Raw genomic sequence first — 21,112 nt, forward strand, 5'->3', positions numbered from 1 at the left:
TCTTCCAGGCTGGTTTCTTGCACACGTTGTGGTCAGTCCCCTTTGGGTCTGTGCAGCCCTCATGCAACCTGACACACCCTCGGCTCCCACAGGGACGTGGATGTTCCTGCCCCAACAGGACACCAGTCCCTGTCATTTCAAGCCCAGCAAGAAGGGACCTCCCCTAACGGCTCCTCCCCTTGCACTGGGGGCACCAGGAAGGACCCCAGAGCTGTGGAGTCACCACCCGCATCCTGGTCACCGCAGCAAGGCCTGTGACTCTTCCCAAAGGAAGAGAACATAAGACAGTTTCCAGAAGGCTGTCCCTTCCCACGCAGCTGCTTCACGTCCCCAGACAGAAGCAGCAGGCCTGTTGCCCAGGTCTTCTCACTCGGGCAGCACAGACCCTCTGTGTCGTGCAGGGCTCTCAAGAACGCACACAAGCGCCCTGCAGACAAAACGTCCCCGGAGATGGCAGGCAGCCCACCCCTAAGGCTGCCACCGTTCTGGAAGTCTCCTATGGTCAACAGAAATCCATCCCATGACAGAGTCAGACAACTGGCTGAGAAAACATGCGCGAGCGACTGCCCTTACCTTTAACAAGAACGTCAAGGCCGTGCCTGTCATTCAGGAAACATCTGCTTCCAGATCAGACTTTGGAAAAATATTTATTAGGGAGGACGGCTGCAAAGCCCACCTTCAGGAAGAGGCAAGTCAAGGTGGCCCTGCCACGCAGGAGGGCATCTGGCTACGGCCCCTCACAGCAGGGGGCACAGGGGCAGGTCTGCCAGCCAGCCCCTCCTGCCCTGGCGTGATGCCCATCCACAGCGAAAGCTCGGCTTTCCCGGGTGGGCAAGACTTCCTAAGGACGCAGCCCTGTGCGCCGAGGCTCAGCCTGGGGTCGAGCAGAGGCCGCAACTGTGACCCCCCACTGTCCCAGGTGTGCGGGAAGACGCCGGACTTCAGCTCGGGGTCCCCGCTGACAGTCACTCCATGGCCTCCTGCAGCTCCTGCTTCTGCAGGGCCTGGAGCCGGCTGACCACGCGCTGGTGGACGGCCTCCAGCCCCTCGCTGTCTAGTTCCCGCAGCAGCAGGAGGATGGCGGTCAGGATGTTGTTCTGGGGGCACAGAGAGTCCCTGGGTGAGCATCACGCCTGCGAGGCTGGGCCGCCCACACCACGACACATGCGCACATCGCGGGAGCACAGCCTGCAGGAGGGCGGCCTTGCAGGCAACAGGTGGAGACTCCGGCGGCCGGAAGCCACAGTCGTGGCACGGGTGTGGCACTCACTGCCGGCAGGGGCTTCCTAGGAACTGACTTACGTCCTGTTCACAGCCCTGAGGCCGTAAGAGGCGGGGCGGCAATGGAGCAGGGGCCAGAAGCAGGCTCTCAGCAACACGCACTCAAGTGCACACGTGCTTAGTGTGTGATGCACCCGTGTCCACAGAGCTACACCTGGTTTCCATTTGCATTTGAGCAGGGAAACACTGCCATTCCTACTAGGAAAATTCTGGAAGGATTTTGCCCAAGGCGCCTACTTGAGCTGATCCCTCTTGTGGGATGACCTGAGGCACAGCCGCAAGCCAGAGCACGCGGCCCGTGTGGACACGTGAGGACACGGCTCAGAGGCTCACGCTTGGGGCGCTGATCCCTGGCTCTGCTACGCCCTAAAACTCCTGCTGCCCTCAAATCTCACCAGCCCTCCCCCGTGTCCCCAGGTCTTCCTGGCCACCGGCACCTTGCACTCAGAGGCTTGCGGGGGGCTTGATGCCCACAGGGACACCCAGCCTGGCCGGGACCCTCGGTGGCAGAGCCAGGGTCCTTCTGTTCTCTGCTTTCAGAGCAGGTGTCCTGTCTGAGCAGGTCTGATGGTCTTTCATTTGCATTTATGGCAGGCGCGGAGTTGAACCAGTCAGTGTCTTCAATCTCTGGTCCACTCTGCGCTGCAGAGGCCCTGGAGTGGGAGTGAGGGTGGGCGGAGCTTCAGGCCTTAGCCCACCTGCTGGGCACACCTGCCACTGGGGATGGTACATACCTCAGGCTCCTCCCAAAACATGTGGGAAGTGTGTGCAGGACCCTGAGCTGCCCCACGCGGCCACCTCATTGAGGAGAGCGTTGCCACGAGGGGACAGTGACCTGCCGGGGTGGGGCGGGGTGGGGGAGACTAGCCACAGGCCAAACGACTGCTGCCTAGATCGGCCTTCAGCCTGCGGTCACATCTGTCCACAGCCCTGGGGGCTGGCACTTCCAAGGACGGGGCCTCAGTCCATCCACTTCTGTACCTCCCGTGGGCTTTGCACGCATTTCAAGTGGTCACCGCGTGCATGAGGCCCAGCCCGTGGCTTCGGGCAGCCCCGCTCGGACTGTGGTGCCCCCCTTCATGATGCCACAGGGAGGTCACAGCACCTGACAGCTCTGGTCAGGCCGAGCCAGGGGCTGGAGCAGGTGCCGGGGGGTCACGGGCCTCCCCACTGCCCCCCTTCCCACGTGAGCCGGTGGCAAGGTCCCCCTGGGCTGGGCTGACTGGTGGCCCATTCCCCTGCCAGTGACCGGCTCAGGGAACTGACACCGAGCCTGCTGGGGGGCAGGGGGAACGTGGGGAAGATGTCGCACTGGTAAGAGGACACACGGCAACAAACGCCCCACCCTTCTGCCGGCCGCGAGCCTGCAGCAGGGCATCCCTGTGAGCGCGGGACGAGCCCAAGCACGAGCCAGAGTGACACGAGAGGACCTGGAGGGACCCGGGGCTTCGCTGACGTCACTCAACTGCCCACGTGACCTACTTATTCAGCCTACGAGCCGTGATCCTTACAGGGATGCCTGTGGAGCCGTGGGGCCTGCCGCCTGGTCACTGCACAGGGACACCGCCGCCGCCCTGGCCAGGAGGGTCCCTGCTTCTAACCGCAGGCGGGAGGCCTCTCCCCAGGCAGCAACCTTCCCGCCCCCAGACCACCCTCGGCACAGCCCCGGGCGCAGGGGGGCCCCGCTGAGCACTCAGGCACCCCCTCCTCCGTCTGCCACGTCCAACCAGCTTAGATGTAGACAGACTCTGGACCCAGATGGTCGGCTTCCCACCCTCTAGGGCCTGGCTTCGCGCGTCCCTGTGGTGTCTCCAGCCCCCGTCCCCCGACCCCCAGCCCCCAGTCTCCACATTCTGGGGCTTCCTCCAGCCAGAGCCGCCTCCGTCACACTCACCCTGTTCTTGCGACTGCTTGTGGCCGCCCTCTGCGAGAAGGAAGGAAACTGGTCCCGGGAAGGGCGCTTCAGGCCGAGCTGCCCCTGGATGCTGCTGGCGGGGGCGGGTAGGGGGAGGACAGCAGTGCGTGAGGCCCGAGGGGCACGGAGCCCCGCCCGCACTGTTCACACAACATCTGTGGGTCCGGCGCCTCGGGGAACAGCGAGGAACCCCGTCCGCAGGGAAAGCCCCACTGCAGGACTCTGCTTCTGCGGGGACAGGAGCAGTGGACGGGGGGGCGGGGCAGCTCTACTTCTCTGACCCCTGCGGTCACCTCCCTGCTCCTGGAGCTCCCCCCAGGGCCGGGGGGTGGGGCACTAGCACAAATGCTGCACGAGCCCCAGACAAAGAGCAAAAGCCACGTGCCCTCCCTCTCCCGCCGTGGGACAGCACGGCGCGTGGGCCTCATCTGCAAGCGGACGCCCGGCCTGGGGCCCCGCTGTGAACAATGCTCTCCACCACGTTCCCCAAGTCCAGTTGCTGCCCACAAACGTCTGTGACAATCATTCAATTGAGGTGCCCTGTGGGTCAGGGAGGGAGGGCCCTGCCCGCCCACTGGCCCACCGCCCCGAGTCCACCCCCCCCCCGCAGGGCTGGTCCCGCACTCGCACGACCTCCCCGCTCTGAGCCTTCTCCTGGCCACGTGGCTGACCCCAGGCCGGGGGCCCGAAGCCAGCCCAGAAACAAACACCCGCACCCCCCCTCCAGCCCCAGAGGCGCAGCCGCGTGCGGGAGGACCGGGCAGGCCCGTGGGCCACACCTGGTCTCCTCCTCGCCAAGGCTCAGCGGGTCCCGTGGCATCTCGGCGGCGGCGTCCTCGGCGCTCAGGGTGTAGGACAGCTCGGGCGGGCCATTCCCCGAGTGCTCTCTGCTGGGGGCCGTGACCTCCTCTCCCTCCACCAGCGCTCGGGACACCTCCTCCTCCGTCACAGCTTGGGAGGGGGAGGGAGCAAAAGCATCAGTGGCCTCACCGCAAGTGAGCCCCGCGAGCCGTGGCCCGGCCGTCCGCTCGGCGCTCAGCACGGTCTGCTCCGGAGGTGAGGTGGCTGTCTGTCCACCCCGACGGCCAGCACCCGGGAGCAGGGCTGGGTCCCCCACCATTGCATCCCGCCCTGGAGGTGCTGGAGACACGACAGATGGCCAGTGACTGCTTGTGAATCTGAACTTCAGCATTTGCCAAAAGCAGATAGATACTCATAAAAAACCCTAAACTAAGACAGGTTTTTAAAAGGAATAGACTACACTATATTTCTTCTATTTCACTCACACGTGACAGTTTATCTGAAGTTTATTTATATTAAAGTCATTCACCTAGGAGAAAATAATCGTGCACATAAGGGTCAGGAAGCAGCACAGAGAACGCCAAGGGATTCACAGGAAAAGGCTTGGCCCTGGAAGCGAGCTGGAACCCCAGAGGCGGGAGCAGGAAAGGCCCACACACATGGCCTCGTGCGTGACGGAGGAGATGCGGGTTGAAACGGCAGGAAGGCGCCCCCCAACCCGCCACCCCACCCCCCCAACAGCAAGGCACCGGACGTGGGAGGGGTCAAGGAGCGATGGAGCGCCCTCACCTGCTGGCATCACCACCTCGGGACCCTGTCGACCAGCAGTGATGCTGCCCGGCCACCCAGCCCGTCACGCGCTCCCGGGGCAGGTGGGTGAGCATTTGGAGCAGAGGGCACTTAGCAGGACAGAAAGAAGCAGCAGCTCAGCGCCTCGACGGCGGGACCGAGCAACAGCTGTGCGGGTTCAGCTGAGGTCCTGCCCTCCCCGAGGGGCCGCGCCGGGCGGCAGACGGCACAGCCTGGGCACCCCGAGGAGGCCGGCCTCCCCGGCGCCTGCGAGAGGGCAGGGGTGGAGCCTGCCCGCGTGCGACCCGGCCCGCGGGCACCTACCCTGGTTGTCCAGCTTCTGCAGGTGAGGCAGGTTGCGCAGGACGGTCATGCGGTAGAGGCGGGGGCAGGCGCCGCAGCAGGGGTTCTCGGCCAGCCACAGCACGCGCAGGCACGGGAGGCCCTTCAGGTAGAAGAGCTCCGCCAGGCTGGGGATGCAGTTCTTGCGCAGGTAGAGCTCGCTCAGCTGCCGGCAGCGGCTCACGGGCTCCAGGGTGGAGATGCTGTTGACGCTGCAGGGAGATGGCCGTCAGTGCCCGCCGGGGCACCCCCGCCCCATGGAGACGAGAGCACTGCTGGGCCAGTGCCCACCTGCCCTCGCCTTAGAAGTAGGTCAGACCCGGCCGTGGCTAGTCAAGTGCAAGGGAGGGCCCGGGCCCAGGAGAAAGCCCTGGGGGCGGGGGAAGCTCCTCCAGCTGAAGGTGGGAGCGGCAGCCTCCGCTCTGTTGAGGCCGCGAGGAGTCAACCTTGGGGGTAGGAGGTCTCAGCCCCCTTACAGGACAGGAGACGGCAGCCTCCCCGGGACACAGCAAGGCCAAAGCTGGCAGCGGCCAGGAAAACCCATGTGACCAAGAACCGAGCACTGAACTTCGAAACCCCAGGTTCACAAAAGAAACAGCTACGGGTTTAAATTATGAGTGAACCAGACACAGGAGATCAGCCAGGCACCCGGCAGAGACCTACAGGTTGGAGCTGACGGAATGGGATCACCCCCTGCACACCCAGTCGGACCAGCCGGCTGAGGCTGCTCGGGGGACCACCCGACACTCACGCGTCAACGCGGCTGCTGGTGTGCTCGGCGGCCGGGATGAGGCTGACGCCATCTCACCACGAGCAAACCCAGGCTTTGGGATCCTCACCATCGGGGGAGCTGCGCAGGCCACGGGGTGAAGCGAGAACTTCAACCTGCAGCGGCCCGGAGTCCCCTCCTCGCCCACTGGGCTAAGGCTGCCGTTGCTACAGACCGCATGTGTCCCCCAGGTTCAGATGCTGAGATCCTGACCCCCGGTGCAGTGGTGTTAGGACGTGGGGCCCCCCCGAGTGGGGTCAGTGCCCTTATAAAAGGGACCCCACAGAGCTGCCCGCCCTTCTGCCAGGTGAGGACACAGGGCGAGGATGCGTCTGTGAGCCGAGAGGCAGCCCCCTCACTAGACCCTGATCTCGGGCTTGGGGCCTCAGCACTGTGAGGAACGAATGTCTGTAAAATCCCACTAGTCGTACGGGGTGAGTGACGGTGGACGGCTGGCGCTCCCCGTGGCCCCCTGCACCCGACCCTCCTCGCCCCCACCCCACCCCACCCTGGGGCCGCTGCTGCCTTCACCCCCGTCCCACGGGCCTCGCAGCCAGGGAAGCCAAGGCACGCAGGCCCGAGCTGGGACCCGGGCGGGAGACCGGTCCTGGGCCCACTCCTTCATTCATTCCTTCATCCCGCAAGAAGGTGCCGGCCTGAGCCTGTCGGGTCGGGGCTGGGGGTGCGTGAGCACAAGGTGGGCGGCACGGCACCCACCAGGTGACCTCGGAAGGCGCAAAGGAGGCCGAGCAGAGGGCTAGGGAGGGACAAACAGGATGGCCGGCTGTGTGATGAGGAGGTAAGTGATGGGATCTGCACGGGACCAAGGGCCTGCGACCCCACACGCAGGGCGAGTCCTGCGACCTTCTGAGCTGCCAAACAGGGAGTCTGCCTTCCTTACAGGGCTTAAATCTCCCTGAGGTTTTAGGTGTGGGGACCTGCAGAAAGCACCCACCCTGGCATCTGGCAGGGTCAGCTCCCTCCCGGGCCCAGAGCGGACAGGACAGAGCTCAGGGCTGGGGGGCGTTCCTCCCTGCCCCTGCCCCTGCAAACTCCCCAGGCACCTGAAGCCCCAAAGGCAATATTTGGTTCTTTCAAGGTTTCCTTTGTTAAACCGCTGATGATTCTGGAGGAGGTCAACTATTACCAAGGACAGATCGTGTGATGCCGGGAAGCTGGCAGAGTTCCAGGCAGTGACGGAACCAGGAGGGCAGAAAAGGCTGGGCGCTGGGGCAGACGGGGTCACCCTGGGGCGGCTGCTCACCATTAGGAGAGCGGCACCCACGGACCCCAGGACGGGCAGGGCAAGCTCAGGGGGAGGCCCGGTGCCCTCCAGGAAGGGGGCGGAGGTGCGGAGCAGCCAGGCCCTCGTGCTGCCTGGGCCTGGCCTGCAACAGCGGCTCTCCCAGACCGTGGCTGGGAATTTTCAGGTTACCTAAGGGCCTGCAGGAGGGATGTGAACATTCTCCTTCTCTTGCAGCCCCGCTGACTTAAGAGTGGGGCGGGCCGGCATTTAGTACCTGAGGGTGATCACTTCCAGGCTAGGCATCTCCTGGCATATGGAGATCTAGGAAGGAAAAGAATGTGATTTTGCAAAAGTCGCTGGGCACTGGCCCTGTGACGTCACGCCTCTCCAGCAGCCAAGAGAACCAAGTTGGAGCTGCAGCCCACCCCACGCCAAGGGCCTAAGCAGAGGAGCCTCCCTTGCCCCAGGAGCACGCAGGGCTCTGCATCCCGCTCCCCTCTGCAGCCCAGACGTCCCCTCTACCTGATGGAGAAATGGGCACCCTCTACCTGATGGAGAAACGGGCACCCTCTCCACAACTTTAAACAGCATCATGACTACCAAATGCTGCCAGCCCTCGAGACGGAGCATTCCTAATTTTAGATGCCCTCAAAGGACATCCGTAAGGGGAGCTGGATGGACAGAGAACCTTTCTTCTTGCTGCCCCTGACATCCAGGGAAAGGACAGAGCCGCTTCTGGCCAACAGAGCTGTGCCAGTAGGGAGACAGGCTTGAAACTGGATCTCAGACCATCTTAACACTGACTCAGTGGAAGAGAGCAGCGGGGCTCAGGATGGCCCACGCAGCACCCCCCTGACCTGTAAGGCTGAGGAACGGTGAAGCCTCAAATATCTGTGTGCCTGCCAGACGCCACGCACGGGGCCAGATGGGGTCCCTGACATCAACAAGCGCACTGTCTGGTCAGAATGCTTCACATTTGCAGTGGATCTGTTTTCTGTTACGGTGGTGCTTTGCTTCGTTTGTTTTTGCTGCTGAGTAGGCAGCACTTCAGCTACAGAACGAGGCGGAACCGGCTCTTCTGGACAAGCCCTGACAGCACTTCCAACTTTCTCAGAAAAGGTATGGTTCAAGGTACAAAACAGAAGTCAGTAAGAACTCGCTGACTAGCACCCACACTGTGTGCGAGCTGGAGACATTCATCCCAGAAACGGGCGGGCGGGAGGGGGCAGAAATCTACTCATGGACATACAGCTCAGCCCAGCGGCCCAGCTCCGTGCTCTGACCCCACCCAGGCCCCATCTCTTCCTGCCATGGGAGTCGGGGTGAAGCTGGATCTGACCAAGGGGAGGAGCTGAAGTGAAGAAACTCCTCGGGGACGTGAAGTCCAGGAACCTATACAAAGAACCCTCCGGCTGAGTGCACTGCTCCTTAAAGCCAACCAAGCCACTGGAGCTCCTCCCCGGGTGGGAGCAGGCCTGTGCCTTGGACCTGCCCGCTCCCCTGGGAGGCCTGCCTTTCACCTGCAGGAAAATGTGTGCAGGAACATCACAGTGCACTTGGGTCCTGTAGAACTTTTTTTTCATGAGTGGTTCTGCCTTACGAAAACTGCTCAAGGAACAAAGTACCGGTCGGCGGCCTGGATCGAATGGGAGCGGTCTGTCAATTTAACCAGCCTCTTGGGGACCAGGGATTGTCTGGCGATGATCAGCATGATACTTACATCAGTGAGGCGGCTGCCCCTGGGGAGAGAAAAAGACATACGCACTTTTATTTTGTTAAAGTTGAATTTAAAACATTAAAAACAAAAATTAATGACAAACGTCTACAGACTTGAAAAGTCTGTGATTTTAAGGACAAAGTAAAAGAAAGCTTTCCCAGATAACTGACAAAGGTGCCAAAAATCGTTTCCTGGTTGATTTTGGACAAAGCTATTTGATACTGGCGGGCTCCTTCGCAGACTGAGGCACGGCAGAGGTTGCCCCATTTGAAGGGCACAAAGATTTACTCATTCTCAAGGCTGTTGCACTGAGGGATAATTCCCTCACTAATGTGCATAAACAAGGGAGTCTTTGTAAGGGCCAAGTTCAAAGGCTAAACATGCAACTTATGAAACACACTTCAGAAAGCCTGGAATAGGGCTGTTGTGCCTCCCTGCTTAGGGGAAGAATGACCGCCCCATGCAGAACAAAGGCACGCATTATTGAAAACAATGACAGGGATGCCGTGGCCAAAATACCAGACGTGCAGCGCAAAGAGAAAGGCTTTTAATGGACAGGCAGAGTTCACTGCAGTCAATCTGCCCGACACCAGTGGGAGGACAGTCTACTTCTGGCTGAGCGCCACCTCAACTGTCCAGTGTACAGGGCGCGTGGAGCCGTGCTCTGAACCCCCAGTGAACGTGTGCGGACCTTTCCGGAGTTTCAGAAGTACTTCTGGTCCTTCCTCGGCTCAGCTAGGCCTGGCCGCCCTGCCTTTGAGCCTGCACCTGTATCTCTTCCTGTCACCTCCCGGACAGTAAGTCCCCTTGGGGACAACCCCTCTCCGCACCCCCACCCAGGGCCCAATTACAAAAATGTTTACTGAAGCATCACTTTAGAGTCTCCGTTTCCTTTCTTTCCCCAGCAAGGGTGTCAATCACCTTGATCTCCCACCTTATCAGCAGGCCTGGCTCCCGGGGACTGCTGGCAATGTCAGAAATGAGACCTGTCCACAGAGGGAAACGTCTGCCCACTAAAACTACCGAGAAGCCCAAGAGCCAGTCTTCAAGGAGGGCAGCTTTGGAGCTGTGTGTGAAATACCACTGCTCAGGAGGAGTGAAAATTCTGAAACGACCTTTCCCCAAAGGCCCCCTGAGCTTATGGCATCACCTCCCAGAGGCTGTGAGCCCCTGGGACCGGGCAGACCAGCCTGGACAGGGGCCAGGAAGGTGAGGCCAGAGGTGCCCCCCTCCACCCCGAACCCTTCTCGGTCCCGCCCCAGAGCATAGGGGGCGGGCTGGGGTCCCCGCTCCAGGGCCGAGGTGCTGGGCAGGGGTCTCCATTCCTAGACGGCTCTGCCCAGCCCTGTCCCAGGGAGGGGGTCCCGGGAAGGGGGTGCCGGGCAGCGGGGAGGACACGCGGGGACGGCCCCCGGCCTCTGGGCCTCACCAGCAGTTGAGCTTCCGCACGCTGTGCAGCTCCGAGGCCTTGGCCCGGGACAGGACCATCTTCCGCGTCAGCTTCATGACGGCGGGCCGCCCAAAACCCTCACCCCTGCCCAGCTCTCAAACTGCCAGCTACCACGGAGGCCGTCCGCCAGGCCGCGGCGCTTCTCCAAGGGGCGGGACCCGCGTCGTCAGGGGCGGGTTCCGAGAGCCCATTGGCCGGCAGCGAGGGGGCGGGCCGACGCGAGCGCACTGGGGCCGCCTGGGCTTCTGCTCCGCGCATTGGCTCCGCCTCGCCCGCTCCGGTCTGCCCCTGGCGCCGCGCGCCCGGTTCTGCGCATGCGCATTGTGGGGACCCCGCCCCCCCGGCTCTGACGCAATTCTGGTGCGTCTCTGGCGCGGTTCTGGCGCGATTCTGGGGCGACAGGGTTGGAGACTGCAGCCAGCCGCGGGACCCCGTTTGGGTCCCGAATCCCAACCCCCGGCCCCCAGCCCCCTCCCCGATCCCCGAACCCTGGACACCAACCCCGGGCCCCAGTCCCCGCCCCGAGTCCCAAATCCCGAACCCCATCCCCTGGCCCTAGCCCCCGCCCCCGCCCAGAGCCCTAACCCCGGGCCACAGTCCCCGCCCCGAGTCCCGTGCATTAGAAGTGATGGTCTCGTAACTGCCCTGAATTAGAAAGATTTAAAGTGTTGAGAACTCCAGGACAGCCCCAGGGCCGCGTTGATACTCTCCCTCTCAGCATTTAAGGAAAGGCGGCAGGTGCCAAAGGTACGGGCCAGCCGTAACAGAGACCTCGCAAGTACTTAAACATTTTAGAAATCAAAGGTTACTTGGGCTGCAAAGTACGTTAAGACAGATACCCGGGATCTCAGACCCGTTAGAACTGACAAGACCAAACTCAGCCTCCTCTGGGACCTCTTTCCCATTAGGCCCTGGTCCAGCCTTTGGCCTGCCCAGCCCAATCTCAGCAAAGATCCTGCTAAGTCACCCCCACCCTTGATCTCTGGTCGCCCTCATTATCTGATTAAGCGCCACATCCCTCCCTCACAAGTGGTAGCTAATCTTGGCCTGTAGTTTGCAAGATCCCCTGCCCTTGAAGTCTCTTAGTGACTTTCCATCCACCGGCCCCTCACCGCTCCTTGGCTGTAAATCCCCCTTTTCCTTGTTGAACTTGGAGTTGAGCACAATCTCTCTCCTCTAATTGCAATAATCTTGAATAGTCTTCCTTACTCTTTTAACAAGTGTCAGAATAATTTTTTCTTTCACAGGGGTCAGAGGTTGCTTTCCCAGGGTGTCACAGCCACATCCGAAGCCCATGGCCCTGGGGAGTGGTGAAGGACCTGCCTGTACGAGGGACCCCTGGCAAGAGCAGGGGTTGCAATTCAGTGGGGGAGAGTGGAATTTTGCTATAGGATCTCCCATCCCATCCAAGCCCACCATTTTTATTGTAAAGACAATGCAGAGACTTCTAAAAAAAGAAGAGCATCCCCACAGTAGTTTAACAACTGCTGCGTTTTCTGTATTTCATCCTGTGTGCTGTATTTTGCTGGGACACACCATGTTGTGAGGAGTCTACCAGTCAGTTCTTGCCCTGAGCCCCCTCATCCATGCCTGGGTCCTACCGTATGGTGGGTGGGCCCAGAAACCATCTTGAGTGAGTGGAACCGGGTGCGAGGGGCGTGGGGTGGAGGGCACAGCCAGCTGGAGCACAGGTGGCCCAGACCCCCATGCCACCTCCACTGTTGCACCAGTGCCTGTGGCCCCACGGGGGTTCCTCTGATCAGCTGGTGAGGGATGGTCGGCTCAGTGTGGGGCTGGAAACCGCAGGGAGCTGCAGGATGTCACCCTTGGGTGGCCCTGAAAGACTGGTGAAGGCTGATGCCCACAACAGGCAGAGCTTCAAGCAGGGTGTCAGCCTGGGCTTTGGTTTGATCCCACTTGCAGGCTGGTAAGTCAGCCTGTTACTCCTTCGCGGGTGACGGCAGGAGACTGCGGATCCTGAGTCAGAGACAAAGGATGGTTTACTCCTCGTGGCACTGGCACATTTGCGTCAGCGCCCCGACCCGAGTTCCATGGGAGCGACGCGAGGGGCTCAGTGGATGCTCACTGCCCACGCTGCGGGTTCATGCGGGACCAGGACGGATCAGGGAGCTCTGGATCCACCGCTTTTCCAGCCACCAGCAAGCAAGCCTCATCTTGGTCCGGCGACGACACCCCTCATGTCTCACGGTTACCAGCTGTAGGAACAACCCAAGGAAACGGCCTTGCAGCCTTGGCACACCAGCGAGACCTGTAGGTGAGCAAGAGGTCCCGGGAGTGCGGGCCCACCATGGGGAGCGCCTGTTCCTCCGCTCTGGGGTGGGGAAGGGCACTGACTTTGGGTCACGCGTGGACTCACAGGTGGGCAGGAATGGCCTGACCCTCTGGGTGGTGGTGGGACCGAAAGGAGAGAGACGGGAGAATCGGGGACCGGGAGGTCTGGCAGAGACACTGGGGGTGGGCCGTGGTGCAGAGATCCTCATACCCAGCAGTGAGGCCACCGGTCACCGCCCACGGACGAGGCGCTGGACGGCCAGGGAGGGCAATGCCTCGGCCAGTTGATGGCCATCAGCCTCTGTCCTTAGCCAGCCTGGTGCTGGCTGGTGGGTCAGACAGGGCAAGTCCATGGTGGCCCAGACGGAGGCTGCACACGGTACCATCCCTCGGAGAGACGGGACGGTGATGCACTCGGGCAGGATGGACACGTTCTGGGGCTGGCCTCGGCTTTCCCGCCCGCAGGGCCTCAGGCAGCAAGCACCATGGTCTGAAGGCTCGCTGTGGTTTGATCCACCAGCACAGGGTCCCACAACGTCTCGTCAGATCAGGGGACCCACATCAGGGGCACGAAGACCCTGCGTGATCTGGCCCCCGCCCCCTCCCCTCATCTCATGCCCCACTCCCCTGGCGCACTCCACCGGCCACCATGGCCTTCCTGGTGGTCCTCAAACACACGGCTTGAGTTCACCTCAGGGCCTTTGCACCTACTCTTCCCTGGGTCCACATGGCTTTCATCGGATTGTTCTGGTTCGATCCATCACACTTCCTTAGAAAGTGGATCACTTCCTTGATGCACCCTGCTGAGAAAGGCCATCCCAGCTTGCCTGACACTGACCCTGTGACCTCCAGCTCCTGCCCCGCTGAACTCCTCAATGTTTTTCATGCCCTGAGGTGGTTTATGTCATTCTTCCCCTGGACTGCAGGTCTGGGATCCTCTTTTCCCCAGAGCCCCAGCCCCTAGACAGGGTCTGCCCATGGTGAGGCTGGCTGACCAACGTGCATGCAGGGTCTGCAGGTGCCTTTGGATGCCAGCTCTGGCAGTTCCCCGAGTCACCGCCCCCTCACCACCCACTGGGGGTGAGAAGGTTTCCTTCCACACTGGGTCGTGAGGACTGCCAGTGGACGTGGGAGCTTAGCGTGGTGCTTGGCAAGCGGACGGGAGCTGGCGGGTGGGGGGACCAGCCGAGCGATCAAGCCTCTCTGCCCTCATCCACCGATGGTGATGCCGGCCGGTGCAGAGAGCAGCCCGGACAGACAGACTCGGCTGCAAACCACAGAATGGACTTGTGGAAGAGAAGTGAGGCCTGTGTTTACTCATTTTGTTCTGTGTCCTGACTGTCCGGGTCATTTCCATCTCCGTTCTCGTCGTTGTCGCTGCAGAATGAATGGGCCACCTAGTAGAGCTTTCTGGGCAGGCACACAGCCACGAGGGTGTCCACGGTCTCTACCCTCCTGGGCAGCACCACCGTGCCCACTTACTTCCATGGGCAGTCAGTCCCTTTTGATTAGACGTTTCTGGAATGCAGTTCATCCTTTGACCTCAGAAATGAAGTGATGAAGGAAAACAAGGTTGTCCCCCAGCATGAAGCCCACTTCTCTTGGTCCTCTCTCTAGACCAGGGTCAGCGACCCCCAGCCAACAGGCCAGATCCAGCCACTGCCTGTTCTTGTAAATAAAGTTTTATTGGCACACAGCCAGACCCATCCGCTTATGTTTTGCCATTGGCTGCTCTCTCGCTGCAAGGGCAGAGTTGAGTAGTTCAAACCGAGACCATCGCCTGCAAAACCTGAACCATTAACCATCCGGCCCCATACCGAAAAAGTCTGCAGCCCCTGCTCTAGGCTCTGGCCTTGTTGGCTCCCAGCCCTCAGACCGTCCCCGCCTTCCTCTGCTCTCCTCCAAGGAGCCTGCAGCCTGGCCTCTCTTTGCTCCTGTGTATTATTCATGACCAGGGCTCGCCATGCTAATCGGTTAGATCATCATCTTTTCAGTGATTGTGGTTTTTCTCTCGCTGCCAGACCAAGGGGCTTTATATCTTGGGCATGACGTCCGTGCTGTAACAAAGCCTTCGGCGCTGCATTTCCTTTATCTGAACTTGAAACAACCCTCGGTCAAGATCAGTACTCGCCGCTCTTGTACTTTATGGTTCCTGCTTTTTATTTTTATGGAAAAGACATTTCATACTTGCCCTTGCAGCGGTGTCTGGCAGGTGGAACAGGACCTTCTTGTGAAACATGTTGGTCTCTAGGAGGGAAAGAGCCCCACAGGGAACAATGTGGGCACAGATGTTTCGTCAGAAGCCTGATTCATGAGATACTTCACCTTAAGCAATGTTCCCACAGGGGCCCTGGGGTACCTGGAAACGAAAGCCAGCCCGTCTGCACCTGTCCATCGATGGCCCTGCAGTTATACTTCTGTCTCATGAAATATTAACTTCCCCTCAGTGTGCTTTTAGTCATGATGGCTCTTGGGCCAGAGGGCATCAAGGAAGGAGCCCTGGGTGAGAGTATGGGCACAGCTGCTGAGAAGCAGCTGCAGACACGGGTGGGTCTCCTCTTCCTTTGCCTGTTAACTAGGGTCTGAGATGCCTTTCTGGGGTTGTGGCCATCTTTGTAGCAGGATAAGTCCTGTAGCGGCCACTCACTGAGCGCTTGCTGCTTGCGGGCTCTGAGGATGCAACAGTGATGTCTGGAAGGCTGTGCCCCCTGCAGCGTGCGTGCAGCCCAGAGCCATTGGGTAACACCCACTGTTGCTGTTCTTTAACTCCGTGGTGCCAACCACCTTGGAGGAGTGGCTCCAGCTGCCTTTAAAACGTCTGGAGAAAACGATCAAGTGCTGTACGAGGGGCTCTGATGGGTTCCGACACCTTCCCCAAGCTGCTTAGAAACCTCCTGATGACCGGAGAGCGAGACAGGGGCCAGCCTTTGGCCGGTGGACCCGTGGCACTGCCGGCTGGCTGCTTTGTGGAGAGGCAGGGGCGGGTGGGGGTGAAGGGCCTTCCAGAGGAGGGTGCTCCGGGCAGGAGTCTGGACACTAGGTCAGCACACCCAGGGGAGGAAATGAGGGTCAGCAGGCAGCCCCCCGGGCCCCGGGATCAGGGAGGCACAGGACCCTGTTCACGTCCCTGGACCCTGAGCAAGGGCCCGGGAGTGGCCGTGGGGTCTTGTGGGGTGGCAGCTGGGAAGGGGAGAGCAGAGGGCCTCTGTTGGGTGAGAGGCTTGTGGCCGGGGAGTTTGGACCTTTAGGGAAAGTTGGGATCAGGCTTTCAGAATACAGTCCCCTCTGCCCTCCAGCCAGGAGGACTGAGCGGGGCAGGGCAGCCAGGGTGGAAATCAGGCACCTGAGGACCCAGGGGCCAGCGCGGGGCAGGGTGGATGCTGTGCGGTTGCGTCTTTCCGGCTGCCTCGGTTCCTGCCTTCCCGGGAACCGTCTCCTGGCTTTCGGGCCCCCAGGAAGACAGGTGACGGCAGGGATAGGCCGGCAGGGGAAGTGGTTCACCCAGTGCCGGGGTCCCCTGGGTCTCCAGCTCTGGCTGACACAATCCCCACCCAGCCCTGCGCACTCCCCTCCCAGGGCTCTTTGGACTTGGCCAGAATCGCTGCCTCCGGGTTTACACGTGCCGCCAGCCTCTCGGGAGGGTGTCTGGGGAGGCTGACCCCCCAGCTCGGGCGTCTGGGAGACCCCACTCCTGAGGCTCTTCTCTCCTCTTTGGCTCTGGCCTCGGGCGCGGGACGGGGCGGGCTGCGCTCTCCGGAGCCGTGACGCAGAGCGCGCTGCGGGGCCCGAGATGCGGGCGGCCCCGCGGGGCCAGGGCTGCAGTCCTGCGCAGCGGCGCGAGTGACGCGGGGGCGCGGGCCTCCCCGAGCAGGTAGGCGCGCCGGCCGGGGCGGAGGACAGCGGGGTGCGGCGAAGGCGCGGGTCGCGGGGAGGAAGCGCAGGGGTCCAGGGGCGCCGGTCGGGCCGGCACTAGCGGAGCCCAGGCTGGGGTGCGTGCGCCGCGGGGTGCGGGGACCCAGGCACCCGCCTGGGTGCAGGCTCGGCGGCGGGAGCTGGGGCGCGGCTGGGGTTCGGGGGCGACTGCAGGCTCTGGGGTCTGAGTGGGCCGGGGCGCGGAGGGCTGGGCGCGGGCCCGGGCTGGGGTGCTGGTGCGGGGCTGCGGCGGGCGTGCGGGACGGAGGCAGGGACTCAGACAGCGCGGGTGCGGGCGTCTGCTGGGCTGCGGCGCGGGACGCAGGCGCTGCGACAGGGCTGGGCGCGGTCTGTCCGGGGGCGCCGTGTCCCACCTTGGGGAGATCAGGGACTTGGTCCTCTCAGGCTCTCGCTCCGACGCCTCCCCCCCGCCCCCGCCAAAGACCTCCCGGCCCAATTCTGTGGCCGGTACTTCCTTTGCCCCTCACCCCGCGTGTGGCTATGTATAGTCTGGGAAGTGCTTTCACAGCCAGGATTTCAAAGGATGCCGGAGCGGTGCGGCTGGGAGCAGCTGCAGGGTTTAGAGAAGTGCAGAGGGGGGCGCACAAAGGGCCGCAGCCAGTGCGCCCAGGCCCGCTTGCGGTTCTGTTTCCTGGTGAGTCTTCCGGGCTGGGGAGGGTGGCGTGCCAGCAGGAGGTCTGTCTTGGTGAGTCCCCGTGGTCTTGCCCCGTGGTCTTGAGTGGGACATTCACCCCCCTCGCTCCCCTCTGTGGCAACAGCGTCACATTCTTGTCAGTGTCCTGTGCTAAGTGACGTTTGCGGGTGTGCGTGTTGTGTGGCCGTATATTCAGGACTATGCAGTCAGATACTCTCTCTCTTCTTGGAAGTCATTTACTTTCAGAGTTTTCTCAACACACCTGTGCTAATTGCTTATGAAGAATTTTAGCTATAAAACAGGGTGGCCAAATTTGCTTTTAGGTGATATGTGAAGAAAGCAACTGATGATATGATTTTGGGGAGAAGAACCCCAGGGAAGGTTGGATGGGGGGCTTTGTAAGGTCACCGTCAGCTCTGGGTTTCCGGACTCTCCCAGGGCCTAGGCTGGCGGACAGGGAGCTGGGCATGGCGGGGCTGGGTTGGGGGGAGGGACGGGGGAGGAGGGAGGAGAGGGTCAGGCCAGCAGCCCCCCTGCAGCTGGGCACGGGAATGGTTACACATGGCTGGCTCTGTCCCGTGAAGTCTCATGGGGTGGTGGGTGGGAGGAGTGGTGTTTGACACATTTCCCAGGGACCTGTTGGCAGCTGGGATTTGAGAAAATCCGCACAAGCCTCTGTGGGTGTGCTGAGATGGGCAACTGTCTGAAGAATGTGAATCTGAGCAAACGCACTTGAGTTTCTTAAGACCAAGTCCTCTATTGCTCATCCTTTTGCTCTTTGTCCTGTACAGGACCGAGCCTTGGAGAGGGGTGCGGGAGCTGCCTCTAGTCCAGGTCCCCTTACAGACTAGCTGCCCGGCTGTGCGCCTTTCAGAGCCTCATTTTCCTCTTTGGTCACCTGGAACATTTCCTGCTCATCCGCTTCCCTGAGAAGCTGGTCGTGAGGCCAGGTGAGCTGCCATATAGGACTGCAGATGGCCCTGTAAGGGCCACACAGGTATAAGGCCCCCTCCACCATGAGTGCTGTGCCAGGAAGCCCTGGAGGGGCTGCAGAGCCAGTGCTGCTTACTGCCGTGTCTCAGTCCATCCAGGCCACTATAATAAAATTCCACGTTCGGTGGTTTATAAACAGCAGGCATTTATTCCTCACAGTTCTGGAGGCTGGAAGTCCAAGATCAAGGTGCCCGCAGGGTTGGTGAGGGCCCCTTTGGGTTGGAGGGAGCTCTCGGGGGCCTCTTCTATAGGTACCCTGATCCCATTCACGAGGGCTCCACCCTCCTGACCTAACTACCACTCAAATGCCCCATCTGCAAATACCATCGCATTTCGGGGGGCGGTTTCAACATAGGAATTTTAGGGGAACACACTCAGACCATAGCATTCTGGCCCCCAAAATTCATGTCCTTCCCACATGCAAAATACATTCACTGCATCCCAACAGCCCCCAAATCTTAACTCATTCCGGCATCCACTCCAAAGTCTGAGTCCAAAGTCTCCACTAAATACTACCTAAGTCAGGTGTGGGGGGACTCGAGGTAGATTCCCCCCGAGGCAGAGTCCTCTCCGGCTGTGAACCTGGGAAACCAGACAGTGTTACCCAGTGCAAGTTCGTGTGCCCGACGGACGCACAGTGAGGCCAGAACAAACTGAAACGTCGGGGTCTGGAGCAGAGAAAGGTTTATTGCAGAGCTGAGCAAGGAGATGGGTGGCTTGTGCCTCCCCAAACCCCAAACTCCACAATGGCCTTCAGCAAAGCATCGTTAAAGGCCAAGTGACGGGGGGAGTCACAGGGTCTGTGATCAGCTCGTGCACAGCTCTCTGACTGGCTGATGATGAGGTAACGGGTGGGGTCACAGGGGCTCACGTTATCAATGCGCAGGCTCCAGTAGGTCTGGGGGCTACATGCTCACAGTCATCAAGTAGTTAGCGTCTTCCACTTGGTGGGGGAGGGGGCCGGGTGGTTTCACAGATGTGAAACAATGCAGGAAATACACAGCAGAGGATGTGGGGAAAGGGCCTGCCCCGAAGGCGCCATAGGGTCCTGCACGCTTACAACAAGCTGTGTGCTTCCAGGACACAGGCGTAGGGAGGACATTCCCATTCCAAAAGGGAGAGGTTGGAAAAAAAGGCAGGTGACAGGTCCTGAGCAGATCTAAAGCCTTGAGGCCCACTGTGGGGGTGGTCCTGCCCCTCTGCTTTGCTGGGCACCGTCCGCTCTGCACGCTCCTGCCCCGGAATCACAGGCCAGGGGCTCCACCGGTCTGGGGCTGCCCTGCCCTACACACTGCCCTCGAGGCAGCCCTCCGCCGGGGCGCGTGCCCTGGGCTCTGGGCGCCTCCATCCTTCAAATCCGGGGGCAGGTAGCCACGCCAACCCCGGCCCCCCAGGGCTGTGCACGCTTCCCATCGGCAGAGACAGCATCTTGCAGGCGCTGCCACACCAGACTGGCTGGGGCCACGCTCCTGCTGAGGAGTCCAGGATGGGAGGGGTGCAGGGCAGCTGGGCCCCCCTTTGAGATCATTCTGCCCCTGATGCCCTCCCACTCTGGGCCTGTGCTGGGAGGGCAGCCCCGTGAGCTCCAAAATGCCTTGGGGTCAATCTTCCATTGTCGTGGACGTGGGTCCCGGCTTCTGATGAGATGGCTGACCAGTCTCCCCAGCTGGATGAAGACAAACAGCCCGCCTGCATCCTTAGCAAACCTGGCCACACCCTCCATCTTCTGTCCTGAGCAAGCTTTCTCATTCCTTTCCTTGTCTATAGGCTGAGAATCTCCCAACTCTCTAAACTCTGAATCCTTTTTGATCAGAAGCCCATCTTTAGGTCATTTCTCTCTCCTCACAATTTGCCATAAGCATTCAAGAGAAGCCTCAGCTGTACTTTCAACACTTTGCCTCGATGCTTCCTCAGCCAGATTTCCAGTTCCGTCACTTACAAGTTCTGTCTTCCACAAAACACCAGGAGAGGAGCGGTTCCGCCCGGCTCTTTGCCTCTTTATAACACGACCCCCTTTCCTCCGGTTTCCAATAACGTGGTCCTCGTGTCCGTCTGAGACCTCGTCAGAATGGCCGTTACCATCCACGTTTCTACCGACACCTGCTCGTGACCACTCAGGCTTCTCTAAGGAGGCTGGGGCCCTCTCTCCAGCTCTCCTCTCCTCTGAGCTGCCCGCACCAAACTTGCTCTGTCTGTCCGCAGCGATGGAGGCTTTTTCCCGCGCCCCTCCGGACTCTTCCATTCTGCGCGTTGCTCGGTTCCAGGGCTGCTTTTCCATGTGCAGGTGTTCGTACCAGCAGCCCCTACCCCTGGTGCCAATGTTCTGTGTTATCCCGGTGCTTTCATGTGAGGGAGGTTTGGCTCCTTCTTCTGAGAAGGTGTGGGCGCCTCTGGGAGTGACCCTGGCCCAGGAGCAAGGGGGACGGGAGCCCCCCGGAGGAGGGAATGAGAATGCAGAGGGGAGGGCGGTCTGAGCCCTGTGCACCAGCGACTGGGTGGCCGAACCCCAAGTACCCAGTGTTGAGCTGAGCGGCCCCGAAGAGGGTGGACCAGGAGGGCCAGGTGGGCCAGATGAGGGCTGGACGGGTGCCTCACTCCCTGACAAATCCCCGCCCCTCCCCAGAGCACAGTGACCGCATGTTGATGCTGGATGAAGGGTGTTAGGGAGGGGAAACTCCCTCCGCTGCCCCTCTAGGGCTCTTGTGGCTGGACTAACAGTAAAATTTACACAAGACAGATTAGCGGGAGAGCAAGAAACTAATTTTAATTCATAGAAATGGCACCTAAGAAGTGGCCAAAGCAGTCAGCTTTTATACTTTTTAGTATAAATTTGTAAAGAATTGACAGGACAAAGAGACTCGGGTTTTGGGTGCCCAGCGAGTGAAGGATCTAAGCGGAGTTCGGGCGTTAGTCAATGACAGAAGTCATGAGATTGGTTTCTACAGGCTTC

At 60.8% G+C, this 21,112-nt stretch overlaps 1 protein-coding gene across 1 annotated transcript; it reads right to left on the reverse strand.

Annotated features, from left to right (window-relative positions):
- Positions 1-628: 628 nt before the first annotated feature.
- Positions 629-10,453, reverse strand: CFAP410 (cilia and flagella associated protein 410). Its single transcript, XM_079704625.1, has 7 exons — positions 10,290-10,453; positions 8,864-8,882; positions 7,418-7,464; positions 5,111-5,340; positions 3,976-4,147; positions 3,176-3,266; positions 629-1,097 (listed from the first exon to the last, which is right to left on the reverse strand). The coding sequence occupies exons 1-7, from the start codon at positions 10,364-10,366 to the stop codon at positions 966-968; spliced, it is 768 nt and encodes a 255-aa protein (XP_079560751.1). The 5' UTR covers positions 10,367-10,453; the 3' UTR covers positions 629-965.
- Positions 10,454-21,112: the final 10,659 nt, after the last annotated feature.

Source organism: Hyperoodon ampullatus (assembly GCF_949752795.1).
Source record: "Hyperoodon ampullatus genome assembly, chromosome: 5".
Classification (NCBI taxonomy): Eukaryota; Metazoa; Chordata; class Mammalia; order Artiodactyla; family Ziphiidae; genus Hyperoodon; species Hyperoodon ampullatus.